Source organism: Pimephales promelas, chromosome 12 (genome assembly GCF_988280905.1).
Source record: "Pimephales promelas chromosome 12, fPimPro1.hap1.1, whole genome shotgun sequence".
NCBI lineage: Eukaryota > Metazoa > Chordata > Actinopteri > Cypriniformes > Leuciscidae > Pimephales > Pimephales promelas.
Window position 1 is genome coordinate 36,079,001 of NC_142780.1, and position 22,389 is coordinate 36,101,389.

General features: G+C 37.5%; 1 protein-coding gene across 7 annotated transcripts in view; it reads left to right on the plus strand.

Annotated features, from left to right (window-relative positions):
• Positions 1-22,389, plus strand: part of csmd3a (CUB and Sushi multiple domains 3a) — a 310,494-nt gene that overhangs the window by 162,022 nt on the left and 126,083 nt on the right. For all 7 annotated transcript variants that reach the window (XR_016145833.1, XM_089118090.1, XM_089118092.1 and 4 more), the window contains 3 exons: positions 3,419-3,606; positions 4,677-4,871; positions 12,149-12,265. Coding sequence is in view for 6 of the 7 variants with exons in the window: in XM_089118090.1 (XP_088974216.1) it covers positions 3,419-3,606; positions 4,677-4,871; positions 12,149-12,265 (500 nt within the window). In the remaining variant the exon portion in view is untranslated. The remainder of the gene's footprint in view (positions 1-3,418; positions 3,607-4,676; positions 4,872-12,148; positions 12,266-22,389) is intronic.

A 22,389-nucleotide genomic window follows, 5' to 3' on the forward strand; every position in this document is an offset into this window, starting at 1 on the left:
CATTTTTAATGCATCTTTGAATAAATGATTACATCCCAAACATATAAAATCAGTATCACACCACTGACCCATAACTGCTATCATCTTCGACTGAAAACTGGAAAATGATATTGATATCAGACTGTGATCTGTGCACCAAAACCCAATTAATTTCAAATTAACATATGACTGGTAATTGTGTTTTTATCAGCATGGTAATTGGGAAAAGATTTCTCAAGATAGAGGAGATGAGTCACACTGACATTATTACTGTATTACCGAAACGTATCGTTGGTGCAGTTTTGGGACAGTAAACAAATCTTCCTAACGACGTGAATGCGCCCGTCTGCTCTCGTTAATGTGAAGTGCAGCGTTTCTGACCACATGTTCCCAAAGCAGCGCTGTGCATTTATGAGCGTTTCCACCCACATCATAACATCTCGCGTCCTGAAACACCCAGAAAGCCTCGGATGACCCACGGGTCCTTTAGGAAGATCACAGGCCCGCTCTGTGAAAGCTTGTGATGTTGTCAACTGGCACTTGATAAATGTTTTCAACATGTTTTACACACTCTATAAGCGTTTTGTGAGATTTAAAGGGCCAGTTCATGCAAAAAATTGAAAGTACTGTCATTATTTGCTCACTCTTGTGTCATTTCAAACTCGTATGCTGCTATTTCTTCTGCGCCGGTAACACTACCCTTCACACAGCTGTGATTTATTCGTCAGTTTGTGGTTACAAAACTGTAAAAATCTGACTTTCCCCATGTGTAAGTGCTATAATCGGTGCATCGACCAATACAGAAACGGTGAAAAGTGAAACCCAGTAACTCAGTTTTGATGATTTTTTCTCTGCAAGCATGTTATAAAATGAGCCAATCAGATTCTGACGTATGAAGAGGATCTTATTATAATCTTCCCGTCCCTTAATCTGCACGTTTATAATATTCCCGCCCCTTAATCTGCACGTTTATAATATTCCCGCCCCTTATTCTGCCCGTTTATAATATTCCTGCCCCTTAATCTGCCCATTTATAAAATTCCTGGCCCTCAATCTGCACGTTTATAATATTCCCGCCCCTTAATCTGCATGTTTATATTATTCCCGCCCCTTAATCTGCACGTCTATAATATTCCCGCCCCTTATTCTGCCCGTTTATAGTATTCCCACCCTTTATCTGCACGTTTATAATATTCCCGCCCCTTAATCTGAACGTTTATAATATTCCCGCCCCTTAATCTGCCCATTTATAATATTCCCGCCCCTTAATCTGCCCATTTATAATATTCCCGCCCCTTAATCTGCACGTCTATAATATTCCCGGCCCTTAATATGCCCGTTTATAATATTCCTGCCCCTTAATCTGCCCATTTATAATATTCCCGCCCCTTATTCTGCCCGTTTATAATATTCCCGCCCCTTAATCTGAACGTTTATAATATTCCTGCCCCTTATTCTGCCCGTTTATAATATTCCTGCCCCTTATTCTGCCCGTTTATAATATTCCCGCCCCTTAATATGCCCGTTTATAATATTCCTGCCCCTTAATCTGCCTGTTTATAATATTCCCGCCCCTTATTCTGCCCGTTTATATTATTCCCGCCCCGTATTCTGCCCGTTTATAATATTCCCGCCCCTTATTCTGCCCGTTTATAATATTCCCGCCCCTTAATCTGCATGTTTATATCATTCCCGCCCCTTATTCTAGCCCGTTTATAATATTCCCGCCCCTTATTCTGCCCGTTTATAGTATTCCCACCCTTTATCTGCACGTTTATAATATTCCCGCCCCTTAATCTGAACGTTTATAATATTCCCGCCCCTTAATCTGCCCATTTATAATATTCCCGCCCCTTAATCTGCCCATTTATAATATTCCCGCCCCTTAATCTGCACGTCTATAATATTCCCGGCCCTTAATATGCCCGTTTATAATATTCCTGCCCCTTAATCTGCCCATTTATAATATTCCCGCCCCTTATTCTGCCCGTTTATAATATTCCCGCCCCTTAATCTAACCGTTTATAATATTCCCGCCCCTTAATATGCCCGTTTATAATATTCCTGCCCCTTAATCTGCCTGTTTATAATATTCCCGCCCCTTATTCTGCCCGTTTATATTATTCCCGCCCTGTATTCTGCCCGTTTATAATATTCCCGCCCCTTAGTCTGCCCGTTTATAATATTCCCGCCCCTTAATCTGCACGTTTATAATATTCCCTCCCCTTAATCTGCCCGTTTATAATATTCCTGCCCCTTAATCTGCACGTTTACAATATTATAATATTCCCGCCCCTTAATCTGCCCGTTTATAATATTCCTGCCCCTTAATCTGCACGTTTACAATATTATAATATTCCCGCCCCTTATTCTGCCCGTTTATAATATTCCCGCCCCTTATTCTGCCCGATTATAATATTCCCGCCCCTTAATCTGCACGTTTATAATATTCCTGCCCCTTAATCTGCACGTTTACAATATTATAATATTCCCGCCCCTTAATCTGCCCGTTTATAATATTCCTGCCCCTTAATCTGCACGTTTACAATATTATAATATTCCCGCCACTTATTCTGCCCGTTTATAATATTCCCGCCCCTTATTCTGCCCGATTATAATATTCCCGCCCCTTAATCTGCCCGTTTATAATATTCCTGCCCCTTAATCTGCACGTTCACAATATTATAATATTCCCGCCCCTTAATCTGCCCGTTTATAATATTCCTGCCCCTTAATCTGCACGTTTACAATATTATAATATTCCCGCCCCTTATTCTGCCCGTTTATAATATTCCCGCCCCTTATTTTGCCCGATTATAATATTCCCGCCCCTTAATCTGCCCGTTTATAATATTCCCGCCCCTTAATCTGCCCGTTTATAATATTCCTGCCCCTTAATCTGCACGTTTACAATATTATAATATTCCCGCCCCTTATTCTGCCCGTTTATAATATTCCCGCCCCTTATTCTGCCCGTTTATAATATTCCCGCCCCTTATTCTGCCCGTTTATAATATTCCCGCCCCTTAATCTGCACGTTTATAATATTCCCTCCCCTTAATCTGTCCGTTTATAATATTCCTGCCCCTTAATCTGCACGTTTACAATATTATAATATTCCCGCCCCTTAATCTGCCCGTTTATAATATTCCTGCCCCTTAATCTGCACGTTTACAATATTATAATATTCCTGCCCCTTATACACACAAAAACGGGCAAATTTGACAAGCTGTAATAAATGATCTGGAATTTTTGGAGTTGTTTATGTGACTATATCTCTACTCATATAGTCTTCTAAAGTCTCACTTTTCCGGCCCCCAATGATTTGCAATGACATCTTGACAGAATTGTCATTAGTGTTTGGGTAAATTGGATAGGAAAAGTCAGTTGATCCTCCTGTAAATTGTGTTTGGATTGTAATCTACGCTTCCTCTCTCAGTTTTAGCATTGAGCCCAACTATGACTTCTTGTACCTGTACGACGGGCCGCACAGCAACAGTCACCTGATCGGCACATTTCAAGACAGCAAGTTGCCGGAGAAGGTGGAGAGCAGCTCCAACATCATGCACATCGCCTTCCGCAGCGACGGCTCCGTGAGCTACACCGGCTTCCACCTCGAGTACAAGGGTACGTGCGCTCCGCCATCGGCCTGCTGGGTAAAGACCCCAAAGAGCTGGATTTGTTGATTTCTATTGATTGGGACGGCATGAGTGTGAGTAAAAGTGTTCATCTTTAGGTGATCCTTTGACTCTTTCCCTACCAGTTGTTCTGGCAATCCATGTTTTCACTCTGCATCCAAAAACATGCGAAGAAGAAGATCTGCATAAACCAGAAGCTCAATGTTGTGTGTAAACAGTGTGTGAGATTAAAATAAGTGTGTCCCAACGCATCTATTCGATTTTTTCGAAGTGTGGATTCGTTCTCACTATAACGGCTAATATTACCCATGATCCATTGCGTTTTGGAAGAGGAACTACAAAAACGAGTAAAAAAACTACAAACATGGCGGATATGTGCGATAAACGGTGAGAAGTTGAGATATTAAAGTTTCAAAGTCAAAGTTTAACCTGATAAAAAAATATTTATTTAATGTTATCCATGTTATATTTCATCTGCAATAACAATGTGGACTTTTATAAAGATACATTAACTTCGAAATGCATCATGGAGCGTCTCCGCGACTGCAGATCATCGAGACACAGGAGGAAATTAATTTCAATTGAATGTGGAGGATTTTAAATGTGACAGGATGATTGACAAGTCAGTTTACCTGTCACAAAGACACAATTGTCGTACTGAGTAAAACAATTCTGGAACAAGAACGAATGTGGGCGGGGCTTGATTGGTCTGTGGATTATTGATTGGATGGTTGTGGTTTACTATTGGCTGATCTCATGTGAGTGACAGATTATAGCCCGGCCCTCATCATCATAGAAGAGGTGACACTGAAGTTATTCAAGATTCAAGATTACCAGGAACATGAATTTAACTGCATTTAATAAATAATTTATTCATAATAAAAGCAATTTCCAAAAAAAAAAAGAAAAAAAAAAAAGATTTGTCCATTTTGATTTCATGTTGAATTTAAGATTGTCATGATATACTGACCGTGATCTGGAAAGTTTCAAAGGTTTCCGCTTGGCATCTGCGACGGCTTTATCATCATACGCCATATGTCTTGTGTTGTCTCCCGTCAGCTAAGCTGCGCGAGGCCTGCTTCGACCCGGGCAGTGTGATGAACGGCACTCGGCTGGGCGGAGACTATAAGCTGGGCTCCACTGTGACCTTCCACTGTGACCCGGGATACCAGCTCACGGGCTACTCCAGCCTCACCTGTGTGATGGGCGGCACCAACAGACCCGAGTGGAACCGAGCTCTGCCCAGCTGCCAAGGTGCGTTCACACTCGTGTGTGTGTGTCTGTGAGAGAGAGTGAGTGAGTGAGTGTGAGAGTGAGTGAGTGAGAGCTCTGCCCAGCTGCCAGGGTACATTCACACTTATACCTTTATTGTGCAGAGATACGAGGAGAACTTGATCCCCTTACGACCCAAATAACTGTGCGATGCTCTATTTTTGGAGCTCTGTGGGATACTGTGTTTCCATGCTTTTTAATGTTTCAAACTGCTTTTATTTTCACCAAGATGAACATGAGGGGGTTTGCATAATACACTTCAACACTGATGATGCATATACACTACAACACTGATAATTAGCCGAAAACCGTCTGCCGCGCTCTGAAATGGCGCCCGCTGTCACAAGCTTTCGTCGAGAAAATTGCAAATATCTCAGCGAAAAATCAACATTTCGACGCCATTTGTATCGAGTGGAGAACGGGACGATACCTTTCGAAAGAGACCAGCCTCGTGGGCCCCCAAGATACAGGCCCCCAAAGCCCCTCCGGAAGCAATATATCTCGACGAAAACTCAACGTATCCGGCGGAGTCCGGGCTCCTTCGAACCGTCTCGCCGAACTGAACAAAACCATATGTTCCGTTTCGTCATGTTTGGTGGAGTATTCATGGAGATATTAGCCAAAAACCGTCGGCCGTGCTCTGAATGGCGCCTGCTGAGGACGTCACAAGCTCGGGAGAAAATCGCAAATATCTTGGTGAAAAATCAACGTTTTGACCAGTGTTGTAGTCGAGACCACCTCACTCGAGTCTGAGTCGACACCGAGACCAGAGAGAGTCGAGTCCGAGTCGAGACCGAGTCCATAGAGAGTCGAGTCCGAGTCGAGTCCGAGACCAGAGACGGTCGAGTCCGAGTCGAGACCGAGACCAGTGAGGGTTGATTACCTAATTTACTTTTATTTACTTAGAGAAATCCTTTTTTTTTTTTTTTTACTGAATTTACTTAGAGTTTAAAAATATGATCAGTTTAGGGTAAAAAGGCCACATAGTAGGTGGTGTTAAAAGTAATTTTATTACAATTTGTCATGCGCAGTTGCGCACTAGAAAATCACCAATCACTGGGCGTGTCAATCAATTTAAAGAAATATTTTATTAACATACATTAATAATCATGAAAAATATTTTTAATTGAACTCGAGTGGACTCGGGAATAATTCCGAGTCCTAAAAAAAAAATATTCGAGTACGAGTCAATTCCGAGTCCAAATGGACACGAGTCCATGACAAGACCAAGACCATTAAAATATGGTCTTGAGACCGAGTCCGAGACGAGTCCGAGTCTCGAGTACTACAACACTGGTTTCGACGGCAATTTTTTATCGAGTGGAAAACGGGACGATACCTTTCGAAAGAGACCGCCCCCACCCTCAGCCTCGTGGGCCCCCGGGGTCCCGAGATACAGGCCCTCAAAGCCCCTCCGGAAGCGAAAAACGCAAATATCTCGGCGAAAACTCATGCAACGTATCCGGCGGAGACCGGGCTCCTTCGAACCGTCTCGCCGAACTGAACAAAACCATATGCGTTTCGTCATGTTTGGGGGAGTATTCACGGAGATATTAGCCGAAAACCGTCGGCCACGCTCTGAAATGGCGCCCCCTGTCATGAGCTTTCCGTTGAGAAAATTGTAAATATCTCAGAGAAAAATCAACGTTTCGACGAAAAAATTTTATCGAGTGGAGAACGGGACGAGACCTTTCGAAAGAGACCACACATGCGTTTCGTCATGTTTGGAGTATTCGCGGAGATACACTAACACTGATGATGCATATACAGTAGCACTGAAAAATAATTCAGTGAAAATTTGGTTTGCATGCAAATACGTGAGTGAGTGAGTGAGTGAGTGAGTGTGTGTGTGTGTGTGTGTGTGTGTTTTTAGTGTTTGCATGCCGATCAATAACCCGTCAGCGCTAGAGAACTGCTCTGGCTCTGTTAGACAGGCGTGTGTTGAATGAGCTGACAGGATCGAGGTGTGCTGGACGACCTTTCGCTAATAAAAGAAGATCATTAAGGCATCATGTGACCTTATGCGTTGGTAGATTGCTAGGCATAATCAGCGTGAGATGTGCATGAACTCTCAGTGAGTGTCAACTAAATGCTGAGAAGTATCAAACATCACTGCATTATAAGAGTGTTTTATGGATTTACATGCAGATCAAAAAGCCCACAAGCAGAAGAAGGGTTTTCTCTACTCTTGATGCTTAAGCTGATGCGCAATCTGAAATATTAATGAGGGAGAAATAATTGAGGGTGGAGAAAAATTGAGGTAACAAATGTCAATGTGAAAGTGTATCGATTGGGTTCATTTTATCTTTCTCAGGTAATAGAATACTAGTGTTGTGATTCAGGAGATTAAATGAGAAACATGCAGGATTTTACGCCTTAAGGGATTGATTGGTGTGTGTGTGTGCGTGAGTGAGTGAGTGAGTGAGTGAGTGAGTGAGTGAGTGAGTGAGTGAGTGAGTGAGTGAGTGAGTGAGTGAGTGAGTGAGTGAGAGTGTGTGTGAGTGAGTGAGTGAGTGAGTGAGTGAGTGAGAGTGTGTGTGAGTGAGTAATTGAGTGCGTGAGAATGTGAGTGAGAATGTGAGTGAGAATGTAAGTGAGTGAGTGAGAATGTGAGTGAGTGAGTAATTGAGTGAGTGAGTGAATAATTGAGTGAATAATTGAGTGAGTGAGTAATTGAGTGAGAAATTGAGTGAGTGAGTGAGTGTGTGAGAGAGTGAGTGAGTGAGTGAATGTGTGAGTGAGTGAGTACGTGAGTGAGTGAGTGAGTGAGTGAATGAGTAAGTGAGTGTGTGAGTGATAGTGTGTGAGTGAGTGAGTGAGTGAGTGAGTGAGAGTGTGTGTGAGTGAGTGAGTGAGTGAGTGAGTGAGTGAGTGAGTGAGTGAGTGAGTGAGTGAGTGAGAGTGTGTGTGAGTGAGTGAGCTCATTGAAAAGGACTCAGTAAAGAGACTGCAGAGACTGTGAGTCGGCCCTGATGCGCTGCTCTGGACTGAAGGCCATCTATTGATCTCGGAGTTTTCTTTATTTCATGCCTGCATGGCTGGCCTCGCCACAGTACAGTCCGTTCTGGCTCCGTTTGTGTTAGAAACGCATTATGTGTAATTAGCGTCAGTCCGCTGGAACAAAAGCCATGTTTTTTAGTTAGAGTGCAGTGGATAACAGCTCAGTGTCGCCTCACGATCTCCCGAGCCGCTGCGTCTCCGAGGAGAGAGGGGAAGTGTTCTGGAAATACTTTATATTCAGCACATTTGGAGATGTGTCTCAGTGTGCCGGGGAGATTTCCACTGCAGACCAAAGTTTTACTTCAGCATGACTAACAACTTACTGACTAGTTAGATGAATAAATTCAGACCTCAGTGAACGGTTTCATCAATATTAACTGTTTAATTCTGTTTTAAAGCTCTTATTGTGCATGATTCATTATCACTTGCATTCTGATGTATAACTCACAATCCAATTGATTCCCAATAATTGTTTTTACTTGTTTTACATACAAGTATTTCTGAATGAGAAATTATGATTGATTACATCCATCATGAATTGTTTGTTGCTTTAGGTGATTGAAAGTGGAAAAAAAGGAAATAAAGAAGGATGTATGACATCAACCAACATGCAAAGTCTTTTCAATTTGACAAAAGATTATGAACAAAAACAAATTTATATATGAAAATTTGCACTGATGAATCATCATGACCATATATATATATATATATATATATATATATATATATATATATATATATATATATATATATATATATATATATATATATATATATATATATATATATATATATATATATATATTAGGGCTGTCAAACGATTAATCGCGATTAATCGCATCCAAAATAAAAGTTTGTGTTTACATAATATATGTGGGTTCACTGTGTATAATTATTTTTTGTATATATATATATATATATATATATACAGAAAAATAACACACTTGCATGATATTTAAGAAAAAAAATCTTATTAATATGTGTGTGTATTTTGTGTGTGTATATGTGTGTGTATTTATATATATATATATATATATATATATATATATATATATATATATAATAATTATACACAGTACATCCACATATATTATGTAAACACAAACTCTTATTTTGGATGTAATTAATCTTGATTAATCGTTTGACAGCCCTAATATATATATATATATATATATATATATATATATATATATGGCACACACATATATACAAACACATACTCACACAAACACACACACACACACACACACACACACACACACAAGTCAGTTTTATTTAGTTTATCATGTTGACTTTAATATGTAGGATACCGAATAACCTTGAAACACTAAATGCATTTGCATGTACAACAAAATTGCAGTAACAGAATATTTAATGAACTTGATTTTAAGCATTGAGAATCGATTGCATTCCACTGTTAACTAAAATGAAAAAAAATCGTTTTCTGTAATTGAAATGAAGCGGATATAAACTATAAATATTAGATGAGAAACTTAAACGAAAACACAACTGATGTCAGAATCATTGTTGGCTAAATTACTCTAAAAGTAATACAGTATGTTACTAGCTACTAATTGCATCTTCGCCAGTGTAATTAGATTACTGTGCTAATTACTCTCTTTAAGAACTATTGCATTCATTATTACTAATTACGCTGTAAATGCCATATCAACAGATGAACAACACAAGGGTAGACATGAAAAGTGATCCTTTAATTCTTTCAAATAAATAATAGAAAAGTGTATAAATTGTTCTTACCGAACTATTTAAAGGGAGAAGGTTACATCATAAACATGAAATCAAGGGAATTAGTAATTAGATTAAAGTAAACCGACACTCTTTTACACGTGTGTTTAACCCCTGAAGTGCTGTGTGTGTGTGTGTGCACAAAGTGTGTGCATGTGGAGTGTGTGTTTGCGTGCCAGTGTGATTGTGTGTTTTTATGCGCGCGAGTGAGTCTGTGTGTGTTTGACTTTTTTTTTAAACAAAATGTACACATCATCATCATCATCATCCTGTGCAAAAGTTTTCACCCCCATCTCTCAGTGTCATAATAGTGTTTGAGTCCCTCGGTGAGCATCTCAGATCATGACGACGATCATTTGGAGAGAAAATGTTTAAATCAGCAACTTTTGCGAGTGAGTTTGAGCGTCACGTGTGCACATCTTCCTTCGAGACGCGTGTATAGATGCACTGGGAGATGTTTAAATTGACGTGGAACATGGAAAACACTTTTCTTGTCAAATGCAGAGATGAGCAATTATAAAACGAGCCGTAGATTACGCTGCTCTGTGACTCGGGATATGATTCAGCGCTCTGATGTATTGACTCTGTCACAGCGTCTTGTTTGCTAATCATCTGGAATTAATATTTCAGCGTTGAATATTGTGGGATCAGCGGTAAATGAACCTATACAGAGACTTTGGATTTCACATCAAATAATGCAAACGCCGCTAGTGCAAGTCATGGGCTATAAATGTCATTCGAAAGAAAGATTTATATTTCAAAGAGTCGTATGATGAAATCTTCTGCCTGCCCTGTCAGATCATAATCACTTTTATTCCACTTTTTCCACCATTATATTTGCCCATCAGCTAGTTTGTTTCACTTATCGTGGAGAATAATGTTTAATCGACGATTGCACAACGACTGTATCTTATAAAGACTGTGTTTTAGAGGATAAGAGTGAAAAGTATTGTTATCATGCCTATAATGCTGGACTGAGCGCTATTAACAATGCTATTCAATTAGATATACTAATTAGATCTAATTAATTTATATATAATATTATTATTTCACCTGTGTATATATATGTAGGTGAAACTCAAAAAATTTGAATATGGTGCAAAAGTTCATTTATTTTAGTAATTCAACTTGGTGAAACTAATATATTCTCATTACATGCAAAGTGAGATATTTCAAGCCTTTTTTGTTATAATTTTGATGATTATGGCTTACAGATATGAAAACCTTATTAAGGTAAATTAATCAATCATAAACAACTGTTGAGAATGTACATTTAAATGACATTCAATTTTAATGTGCTAAAAGGGTATTCATATAGAAATAACAATTACAGAAATCAATGCATCATCAGTGATATGTATTTATTATTGTATTATTTTGTCTAAAGTTTATATTTTATTATTGCAGATTTATTTCAAATAATCTTTGATATTTGTGTTCCAGCACAGATTTTCTGTTTTTAAGGATAAATTATCCATCCATCAGTCCATCCATTAATCTGTGCATCCATCCCTCCATCCATCCATCCATCCGTCATTATCTCTCTCACCCATCCATCCGTCATTATCTCTCTCACCCATCCATCCGTCATTATCTCTCTCACCCATCCATCCGTCATTATCTTTCTCCGTCCATCCATCCATCTATCCATCCATCCATCCATCTGTCATTATCTCTCTCATCCATCCATCCATCCATCTAAATATCTATGCATCCATCCATCCATCCATCCATTAAAATGTGCATCCATCCATCCATCCGTCATTATCTCTCTCATCCATCCATCCATTCATCCATCCATCCATCCATTAATCTGTGCATCCATCCATCCATCCATTAATCTGTGCATCCATCCATCCGTCCGTCATTATCTCTCTCATCCATCCATCCATCCATCCATCCATTAATCTGTGCATCCATCCATCCATCCGTCATTATCTCTCTCTCATCCATCCATCCATCCATCCATCCATCTGTCATTATCTCTCTCATCCATCCATCCATCCATCCATCCATCCATCCATCCATCCATCCGTCATTATCTCTCTCTCATCCATCCATCCATCCATCTGTCATTATCTCTCTCATCCATTCATCCATCTATCTATTAATCTGTGCATCCATCCATCCATCCATTCATCCATCCATCCATCAATCCCTCCATCCATCCAAATATCTATGCATCCATCCCTCCATCCATTAATCTCCATCCACCCATCCATCCATCCATTAGTCTGTACATCCATCCATCCATCCATCCATCCGTCGTCAATTAATCTGTCCATCCATCTATTAATTTGTCATCCATCTATTCATCTATTAATATGTCCATCCATCCCTCCATCCCTCCATCCATATTTAAATTTAAAATGCATTGAAACAAGAAATAAAGTAAGACGGCTGATCCACATGTTAAACTGTAAAACGAGCCCAAACTGATGAACTGATGTGTGTTGGATATGATCATGCACTGAAACCAAGTGTCCTCGTGTGTGTGTGTGTGTGTCCTGCAGCTCCGTGTGGGAGCCGCTCGACGGGGTCAGAGGGCACCATCCTGTCCCCGAACTACCCGCGCAACTACACCGAGGGCCAGACCTGCGTGTACGAGATCTCGGTGCCAGGAGAGTTCGGTAAGACTCGCACCATCCACTGTACACGACTGTCCTGCTCTTCCTCTTCATCTCCGAGAGCGCCGCGATGCTTTAGTAAATGTAGATCAGACGGTGTGTGTGGCCAGCAGGATCAGCTCGAGTGAGCGGCGGTGTGCTCGAGTCTCGGGGGACTGAGATCATGTTTAAAAGCTCACAGCCTCATATGTTATGCATGTACACACTGTATTTGTTTAGATTTGCTTGTAACGAGCGAGAGACCGAGCCGTCCAGGATCAAGCGGAGGGGAATGTGTTAGTGACCTGATGTGACCCGGAGAACTGCAGATGTGGAGCTAACGGCTCTCAGATATACGAGTGATTTGTGCTTAAAGAGACCTGGTCGAAAACTCATCTCCTGATTCACAAATACTCTGTAAACATCAGATGCGACAGTGAAGTGTGTGTGTGTGTGTGTTAATGAATTTGGTAACACTTTACATGAAGGGGTGTTCATAAGACTGACATGACACCTTCATAATCATGACAGGACACAAGACACATGAATATGAAGGAGGGTTTGTGCGTGTCTTTCGCTCAATAATGACATTTTGAATGCAAATATGACATTTTTTGAGATGTCTTTATGACATCTTAACATAAACCAATACATCATAACCTGTCAGTGTCTTTGTCATGACAACTGTGATGTCATGGTTATGAAGGTGTCATGAATTCCAATCCGTCGTAAATGGGACGCGCGTGAACGCTCATTACCATAAACCCCGCCAATTAGATCCAACTATATACAGTATGTGCATCATATTATGACACCAAACGAAGGATTGCAACATGTCTTCTCAAAAGCGAACGAAAAAATTGAAGTTTTGTTGTCGGAAGTTCATTCAAAACACCACGTTATTTTCAAGCGAGGTGTATCCGGTCCTAAAAAAGGAAGATATTATAGAATCATATTACTACGGAAGCCCTGAACCGCAACCTAAAAAAAAAAAAGTCAGTAAAAAAAATAAATAATAATCTTAAAAAAAAAAAGAAATCTGTAAAAAAAAAAAAATTCTAGCATTTCGAGATTAAAGTCGGAATTTTTCGAGATTAAAGTCGAAGTTCATTCAAAACAGCACAAGTTTTTTTCAAGCGTGGCGTATCCGGTCCTAAAAAAGGAAGATATTATAGAATCATATTACAGATGCAGTTAATGGAGTTTCATCTGTTAATCAAACAGTCCCAGAATTACTATATATATTTATTTATTTTTGAGTAATGAGTATTTTAAGTTGTTTCCACTGTTGATAGGAAATGCTAGTGTTCTGTCCTGCCGTCCTGAGCGTGCACACACTCACACACACTTGGATGAGTCAAAATATTGTGTTTATTTGTGATTATCTTAGCCCCCTGTATTATTATTATAATTATTTTTTATTATTATTGCTTAAACAAAACATTACAAACTTTAAAGCCAGGGGAGATACAAAAATACAATAAAGAAGAGGGAAAAAAAACACACACAAGACCACATATCAATCAAAGATTTTGAAGACAGTACACAAATGCACAGTCTTATTCGCTTTTGCATTAGTACTAGATTGAATAGTAGAAAAATAGTTTTTGAATTCTATAAGAAATACAGAGAAAAGGGGCTTTTTGTTAGAAAATGTACACTTATGGATGTAAAATTTGACTAATACAATTATCAAATTAATTACAAAAGCCTCCTTGATCACCCCTGTATAATTATCGTCCAACCTGTATTATGAATGAGATGTGACGAATTGCTTTGATCCTTTTATGTATAAAAGCGTCTTCTACATATGTAGACATAAGTATTATTATTATTTGCAGACACGGACCCAAAATGCACCACATCTTCTAAATCAGGTGACTGTAAATGCCCAAAACCCGTTTCCATTGCAGTTTCGAATTGCCTGAAAAACCTCTAAAAACTTTTTTTTTGAGATAAACGGGAGTTTTTACGAAATTGACGTGTTTCCGTTGACCGTATTTTCATTTCGCAATGTCAATTCACGCAATTTGAAGGGAAATGGAAAAGCGGCTACTAATGCATTTAATGAATGTTTTTGGTTGTTTGGGTCCATTCTGATGCACAGAAAAACTCGCTTATTTTAATCTGCTAATTATATGTAATATGACTTTTGAAGTACTTTCATATCAGTTTCAAACCTTGCATGAACTGCATGAAAACTGTAGTGTGACACACATCCTAGCGTTTATTCGAGTCGCCCTTCTTTCATGTCATTTATCAGTTTCAATCCTCTTCACTTTATATTAATAAGTTCTGGTGAATGGCAAGAGTTTAGGGATGATGCCGTGAGGCGTCTCAATTGATTATGAGAGCGTTCTGATGATTTAACGTCTATAAGAAAGAATAGAAAAAATAAAATATCACATCAAACTGGACTCAAGTTCTCAACTCGTCAAAAAAACCTCTCAAGTTTTCTTCTTCAAATTTAAAATAGAACATAATCAGACCAGTGACTTTCACTCTATTGTATTTTTAGTCTCTGACAGGGCCACCTTTTGTACTTCTGTACAACTATTTTATGCAAATAATTGGAGAATGGCATTTCTTTGCTTAAGATGAATTCAAAGAAATGGTAAAAAATGTGGCGTGTAATGTTACAAACACTTTATATATAATGCATTATAAAAGTATTATGGCTTGTAATGCACCTTATAGATAACCTCAACCACAGTTATAATGTCATTAGAAATTATAATGCATTAAAACACGCGACAAACAACAGAACAAGGAAACTGGCAAAATTATAATGCATGGTCTATTTACCGTGGTGTGAATAAGTGTTGGCACCCATGCTAAAGTTGCCTAAAAAGAGGAATAAAAAATCATCTTTTGGATATTGACCTTAATGCCTTAATTAGAAAAATGAGGAAAACTCCAACCTTTAAGGACACCAATTTTCTTTGTGAATGAATAATGTATCATAAATAAATAAATGTTTTTCCTTAAAATACAGGGTGCATAAGTCAGGACACCCCTATGTTAAATTCCCATAGATTTTTATTTTTAAAAGCCAGTTATTTCATGGATCCAGGAAAATATGCATCCTGATAAAGTTCCCTTGACCTTTGACCAATCTCTCAGTGTGGTGAATGGTGTGTGATGATGTGGGTCTATTTTAATCCCAAAGGCCAAGGGAACTTTATCAGGATGCATATTATCCTGGATCCATGAAATAACTGGCTTTTAAAAATAAAAATCAATGACTTATGCACCCTGTATTTTAAGGAAAAACATTTATTTATTTATGATACATTATTCATTCACAAAGAAAATTGGTGTCCTTAAAGGTTGGAGTTTTCCTCATTTTTCTAATTAAGGCATTAAGATCAAAATCCAAAAGATGATTTTTTATTCCTCTTTTTAGGCAACTTTAGCATGGGTGCCAACACTTATTCACACCACTGTATGAAAATATAGAATGCATTTTATGAATACCTTTATAATTCATTAAAGATTTGGAATAAAGTGTTACCAAGATGTCAATCTATAAAGGTCATACAGTATTTGCATGTATTTTTCTCATTGACAGTCATGTCCAATTATGGAAGTAAAATGTTTTAATGTTGACTTTGAGTAAAAACACTTTAATTAGGGTTTTATTTGGTTAAACGCATCCTGTTGGAGAGATCCGTCAGGATAATTTCTCCTGTCAGAAGTATATTTCTCAATTATACAAGACCCTTTGAACGGAATAATAAGGCAGTTCTGCGTTTCTTTGGCCAGCTTTTAATGTTTAATTATTCTGTCACAAATAATAAATCCGCACATTTTTTCCACAGCATCTGTGTTTTGAAAGGAAAGCTGAATTCTTCACAGCTGCCAAACGAGCGCCTTAGGCCCGAGTCGTCCATATTAGACTCCCGCGCGCGTGCTTATAGAAAGTTGTCGCCCGACCGTACGCTGTGCATCTGAGCAGCACGGAGGAAAATCTGTTCCCGAGTGTTCCCAGCGTTTGAGAAATGTTGGCAGCGTCTGCATTAGAGGCTCGATTAGATTTATGTAAACCGCAGCAGACAGCTCGTGTTTTATGCAGGGCTCGGGTCTCTTTATGCCAATCACAATGTCTTGAATGTATAGTTGCATTGCTCACGCTAATCCCAACCTGCTCCCTGTCAACAGTCCGCATCACACCCCCTTAAACTGGTGGCAGATGTTCCAGAGAGCGTGAGCGGTGTGTGTGTGTGTGTGTGTGTGTGTGTGTGTGTGTGTGTGTGTGTGAGGACGTGCCCGCGGGCCAGTGTCGCATCAAACACACCGAATGACTGCAGACACCCACGGATTCACACACACACACACACACACACACGCACGATCAGTTGTTTTCATCTCTGAGCGTCGGCTGTACATGTTCCACCTTGGCAATCTCCAAACAGAAAACAAACTGCAGGCTAATGCAATTAACATGAAAGCCGGCCTTGGAGAAGCATAATCAAAGGCGCCTATTATGCCTTTCTCATTTTACCTTTTCTTTAGTGTGAAATATAGTCTCAAAGCAAAACTGCTGCGTTCAAGTGTTGTCAGAAAGATGCTGCTGCACCAATGTGAATGACAACACCGTGTCTTTAATACGAGTGGGGGAACTGGGAACTTTCTTCAAGACCCAACTTTAAGAGTTGAGGGAGTAATATTTGCAATGCAATAACTTCAAAATATTTTGCAATAAATGCAGGAATATGTTGGGATGCAGAAAATATGGAGATTTAATAAATGCAAGATAATATGGGAGTGTCTGAAAAAAATGAGGAATGCAGTAAATGCAAGAGAATATGGAGATTTTAATAAATGCAAGAACATTTGCGGATGCAGAAAATATGAATTATGTAATAAATGCAAGAAAATATTAGCAATGCAATAAATTTAAGATAATATGTAATAAATGCAGGGATATATTGGGATGCAGAAAAAATGGAGATGCAGTAAAGGCAAGACAATATTAGCAATGCAGTAAATTCAAAATATTATGTAGTAAATGCAGGAATATATTGGGATGCAGAAAATATGGAGATTCAATAAATGCAAGAAAATATTAGAAATGCAAAAAATTCAAGATAATATGTAATAAACACAGGAATATTGGGATGCAGAAAATATGCAGATGCAGTAAATGCAAGACCATATTAGCAATGCAATAAATTCTAAATATTATGTAATAAATGCAGGAATATATTGGGATGCAGAAAATATGGAGATTCAATAAATGTAATAAACATAATTTCAATAAACATAATATGAGAATTTCAGAAAAAAATAGGAATGCAGTAAATGCAAGACAATATGGAGATTTTAATAAATGCAAGAGCATTTGGGGATGCAGAAAATATGAATTATGTAATAAATACAAGAAAATATGGGGAGTGTAAAAAAATAGGGATGCAATTTAAGAAAAATAATGAAAAGGCAGAAAATATGAGGATGCTATACATGCAGGGCATTATGGAGAATTTAATAAATGCAAAATGTACTGGTTGATGAATCAGAGCAGACTGGGCTTTAAAGAGACAGGAGCCCAATTAGAGTTGCACAGAGTGAGAAAAAACGTTTAAATCATGTAAACGTATTGTAGAAAACACCAAAATAAAAAATGAGCATCAATTGTTCTGTTTAAACCGATGTGGAACAGTAGTCGAGACAGGGCCGGAGCAGATCAAGAGTAGTTTAAGTGCAAAACTTTTCCTTGATTGTCCCTGGAAAGCCAGGCGTCGGTGTGTGTGTGTGTGTGTGTGTAAACATTGCCTGTGGCTTAGCCTAGCGAGAAACACGCTGGGAAGAATCATACTCCTGAGAGATGAGTCACAGAGTTTTAACTGCAGCTTTGCTAACGCTAATGTTTGTCGTCGCTGTTGTTGTTACTGTCTGTTGCACCGCCTTGAATAATTGACACGGAGTGTGTGTGTCAGAGCGACGGGGGTTTGTTTCCATGTTGTCTGCTAGTGTTTGATGTTAGCATTGAGGTGTAGCATCGAGTCTCCCGCGGATCCGACTCCAGGCCGATTCCTTTCTTCCCGTCGTTCTGTCGGCATTAAGGTCTCGTTAGTCTCTGGTGTTGAAGGAGCAGATGCGGTGTGGACCGGATCTCTGACAGGAAACAGGAGATTTGCTCGAACGGACACGTTTGTCATAAGAGTGTCAGAAAATATGAGGGATCATGCAATATTTGGGGTAGGGATAGGGATGCAAGACAATATGGAGAATTGAATAAATGCAAGACAATATGGAGAATTTAATAAATGGAAGAAAATATGGAGAATTTAATAAATGGAAGAAAATATGGAGAATTTAATAAATGGAAGAAAATATGGAGAATTTAATAAATGGAAGAAAATATGGAGAATTTAATAAATGGAAGAAAATATGGAGAATTTAATAAATGCAAGAAAATATGGAGAATTTAATAAATGGAAAAAAATATGGAGAATTTAATAAATGGAAGAAAATATGGAGAATTTAATAAATGGAAGAAAATATGGAGAATTTAATAAATGCAAGACAATATGGAGAATTTAATAAATGGAAGAAAATATGGAGAATTTAATAAATGGAAGAAAATATGGAGAATTTAATAAATGGAAGAAAATATGGAGAATTTAATAAATGCAAGAAAATATGGAGAATTTAATAAATGGAAAAAAATATGGAGAATTTAATAAATGGAAGAAAATATGGAGAATTTAATAAATGGAAGAAAATATGGAGAATTTAATAAATGCAAGACAATATGGAGAATTTAATAAATACAAGAAAATATGGAGAATTTAATAAATGCAAGAAAATATGGAGAATTTAATTAATGCAAGAAAATATGGAGAATTTAATAAATGCGAGAAAATATGGAGAATTTAATAAATGGAAGAAAATATGAAGAATTTAATAAATGCAAGACAATATGGAGAATTTAATAAATACAAGAAAATATGGAGAATTTAATAAATGCAAGAAAATATGGAGAATTTAATAAATGGAAGAAAATATGAAGAATTTAATAAATGCAAGACAATATGGAGAATTTAATAAATGCAAGAAAATATGGAGAATTTAATAAATGGAAGAAAATATGAAGAATTTGATAAATGCAAGACAATATGGAGAATTTAATAAATGCAATAAAATATGGAGAATTTAATGAATGCACGACAATATGGAGAATTTAATAAATGCAAGAAAATATGGAGAATTTAATAAATGCAAGACAATATGGAGAATTTAATAAATGCAAGAAAATATGGAGAATTTAATAAATGCAAGAAAATATGGAGAATTTAATAAATGGAAGAAAATATGAAGAATTTAATAAATGCAAGACAATATGGAGAATTTAATAAATGCAAGAAAATATGGAGAATTTAATAAATGGAAGAAAATATGAAGAATTTGATAAATGCAAGACAATATGGAGAATTTAATAAATGCAATAAAATATGGAGAATTTAATGAATGCACGACAATATGGAGAATTTAATAAATGCAAGAAAATATGGAGAATTTAATAAATGCAAGACAATATGGAGAATTTAATAAATGCAAGAAAATATGGAGAATTTAATAAATGCAAGAAAATATGGAGAATTTAATAAATGGAAGAAAATATGGAGAATTTAATGAATGCAAGAAAATATGAAGAATTTAATAAATGCAAGACAATATGGAGAATTTAATAAATGCAATAAAATATGGAGAATTTAATGAATGCACGACAATATGGAGAATTTAATAAATACAAGAAAATATGGAGAATTTAATAAATGCAAGACAATATGGAGAATTTAATAAATGCAAGAAAATATGGAGAATTTAATAAATGCAAGAAAATATGGAGAATTTAATAAATGCGAGAAAATATGGGGATGCAGAAAATATGGGAGAAATATGGGAATATTAAAAATATGGGGATGCCAAAAATATGGGAGAAATATGGGGCTGCTGAAGAAAGTATGGGAGATGCAGAACACATGGGGATGCAATAAAGGCAAGAAAATATGGAGAATGTAATAAATGCAAGACAATATGTGGATATCAGATTCATCTCAAAGATGTTTGGCTCATTTTCAAAAATGTGAAAAACATGGAGAAATTAGAAATGAAACTCCATGTGAAGCTAAGCCAGCGACAGAAGCAGCTGTTTGCAGGTCTCGTCTGAGAAGAAACAGTGGCGGATTGGTTTTTAGACTGTTAGACTTGCAGACGTTCACCATTCCCCTTCTACATCTCGATCCTGACCTCCGCTGGAAGGATGTCTACTGGATTCGCTTTCCTTGTGGAGATGGGAAGTGGTTGCCTTGCCAACAGCAGTGCCATTTCCTCGACTTAATAAACCATTACCAGTTGAAAAGCCTGAGCTTTCTATTCTGCGCATGAGTTCGGATCAACCTGATTGTTCCTGCGACTCTTGTTTAATTTATCCATCCTCGGGGGGAATCGTGTGTGACCTGTGCGTGTGGAGAACACTATCTGACATTGTGTGAAGATCAAACAACACACGCTTCTTGTGCAAAAACAACAGAAGACCCAATTACCCAGCGTCCTTTGTGTCTGTCAGGATTAATCGTGCAATGGATGCATGATATTGATTGGCTGACTGATATCCTGTACCTGTATTATAATAAGATTGGCTAAGCTTGCCAAACCACACACCCGAGAGGCTTTGGCATCTCATTCTCTGAAATATTAATTCCAGGAGGTTTTCATTATTGACTGCTGATAATAAGATGAAGCATGAGTTGTAATTAGCGAAAACACTGTTTGTTCAGTCAATGCCAGTGAGTGAAAATAACTCTGAAAAGATAGATTTTGAACCAATGATATGCTGTAAACATGTTGATTAGATGTATAAGTGCAGATATTTCTGATCTTTATGTTAATACTAATTGGAGATGTGTGGAAATATTTATAAAAACAAGGGAAAATGTTTCACATGCGGGAATGTAAGCTATAGCTAAGACTTTTCTCATGAATATTAATTAGTTCCTGGGCACACCATGAAGTTCAGTGTCGAGGATCACCTAATTAATATTCATGAGACAAACCATCACCATGTGAACGTGTCACAGCGGTCTGATCAAACGTGTGGTTGTTAACCCAGCGGACAGATCTGTCACTATGACCACAAAATTAACATTAATTAATGAATCAAATAATAACAATTATATTATCATTAGATGTAATTATAATTGATTACATCATCTATATGTTCTAGTATTTATTACACCCCCCATATTTTCTGACATGTATTGCATCCCCATATTTTCTGCATATTTTCTTGCATTTATTGAATCCCCATATTTTCTGCATATTTTCTTGCATTTATTGCACACTCCATATTTTCTGCATATTTTCTTGCATTTATTGAATCCCCATATTTTCTTGCATTTATTGCACACTCCATATTTTCTAGTATTTATTACATCCCCCATATTTTCTGACATTTATTGCATCCCCATATTTTCTGCATATTTTCTTGCATTTATTGCACCCTACATATTTTCTGCATATTTTCTTGCATTTATTGCACCCTCCATATTTTCTGCATATTTTCTTGCATTTATTGAATCCCCATATTTTCTTGCATTTATTGCACACTCCATATTTTCTTGCATTTATTGCATCCCAATATTTTCTTGCATTTATTGCATCCCCATATTTTCTACATATTTTCTTGCATTTATTGCACCCTCCATATTTTCTGCATATTTTCTTGCATTTATTGAATCCCCATATTTTCTTGCATTTATTGCACACTCCATATTTTCTAGTATTTATTACATCCCCCATATTTTCTGACATGTATTGCATCCCCATATTTTCTGCATATTTTCTTGCATTTATTGCACCCTCCATATTTTCTGCATATTTTCTTGCATTTATTGAATCCCCATATTTTCTTGCATTTATTGCATCCCCATATTTTCTGCATATTTTCTTGCATTTATTGCATCCCCATATTTTCTACATCCCAATTTTCTTCCATTTATTACACCCTCCATATTTGTTTGCATGTATTGCATCCCCATATTCTCTGCATCTCCCATTTTTTCTTGCATTTAATCAATTCTCCATACTGCATTACCTTTATTGCGTCCCTCATTTTTTTCATTTTGTCTTGCATTTATTAC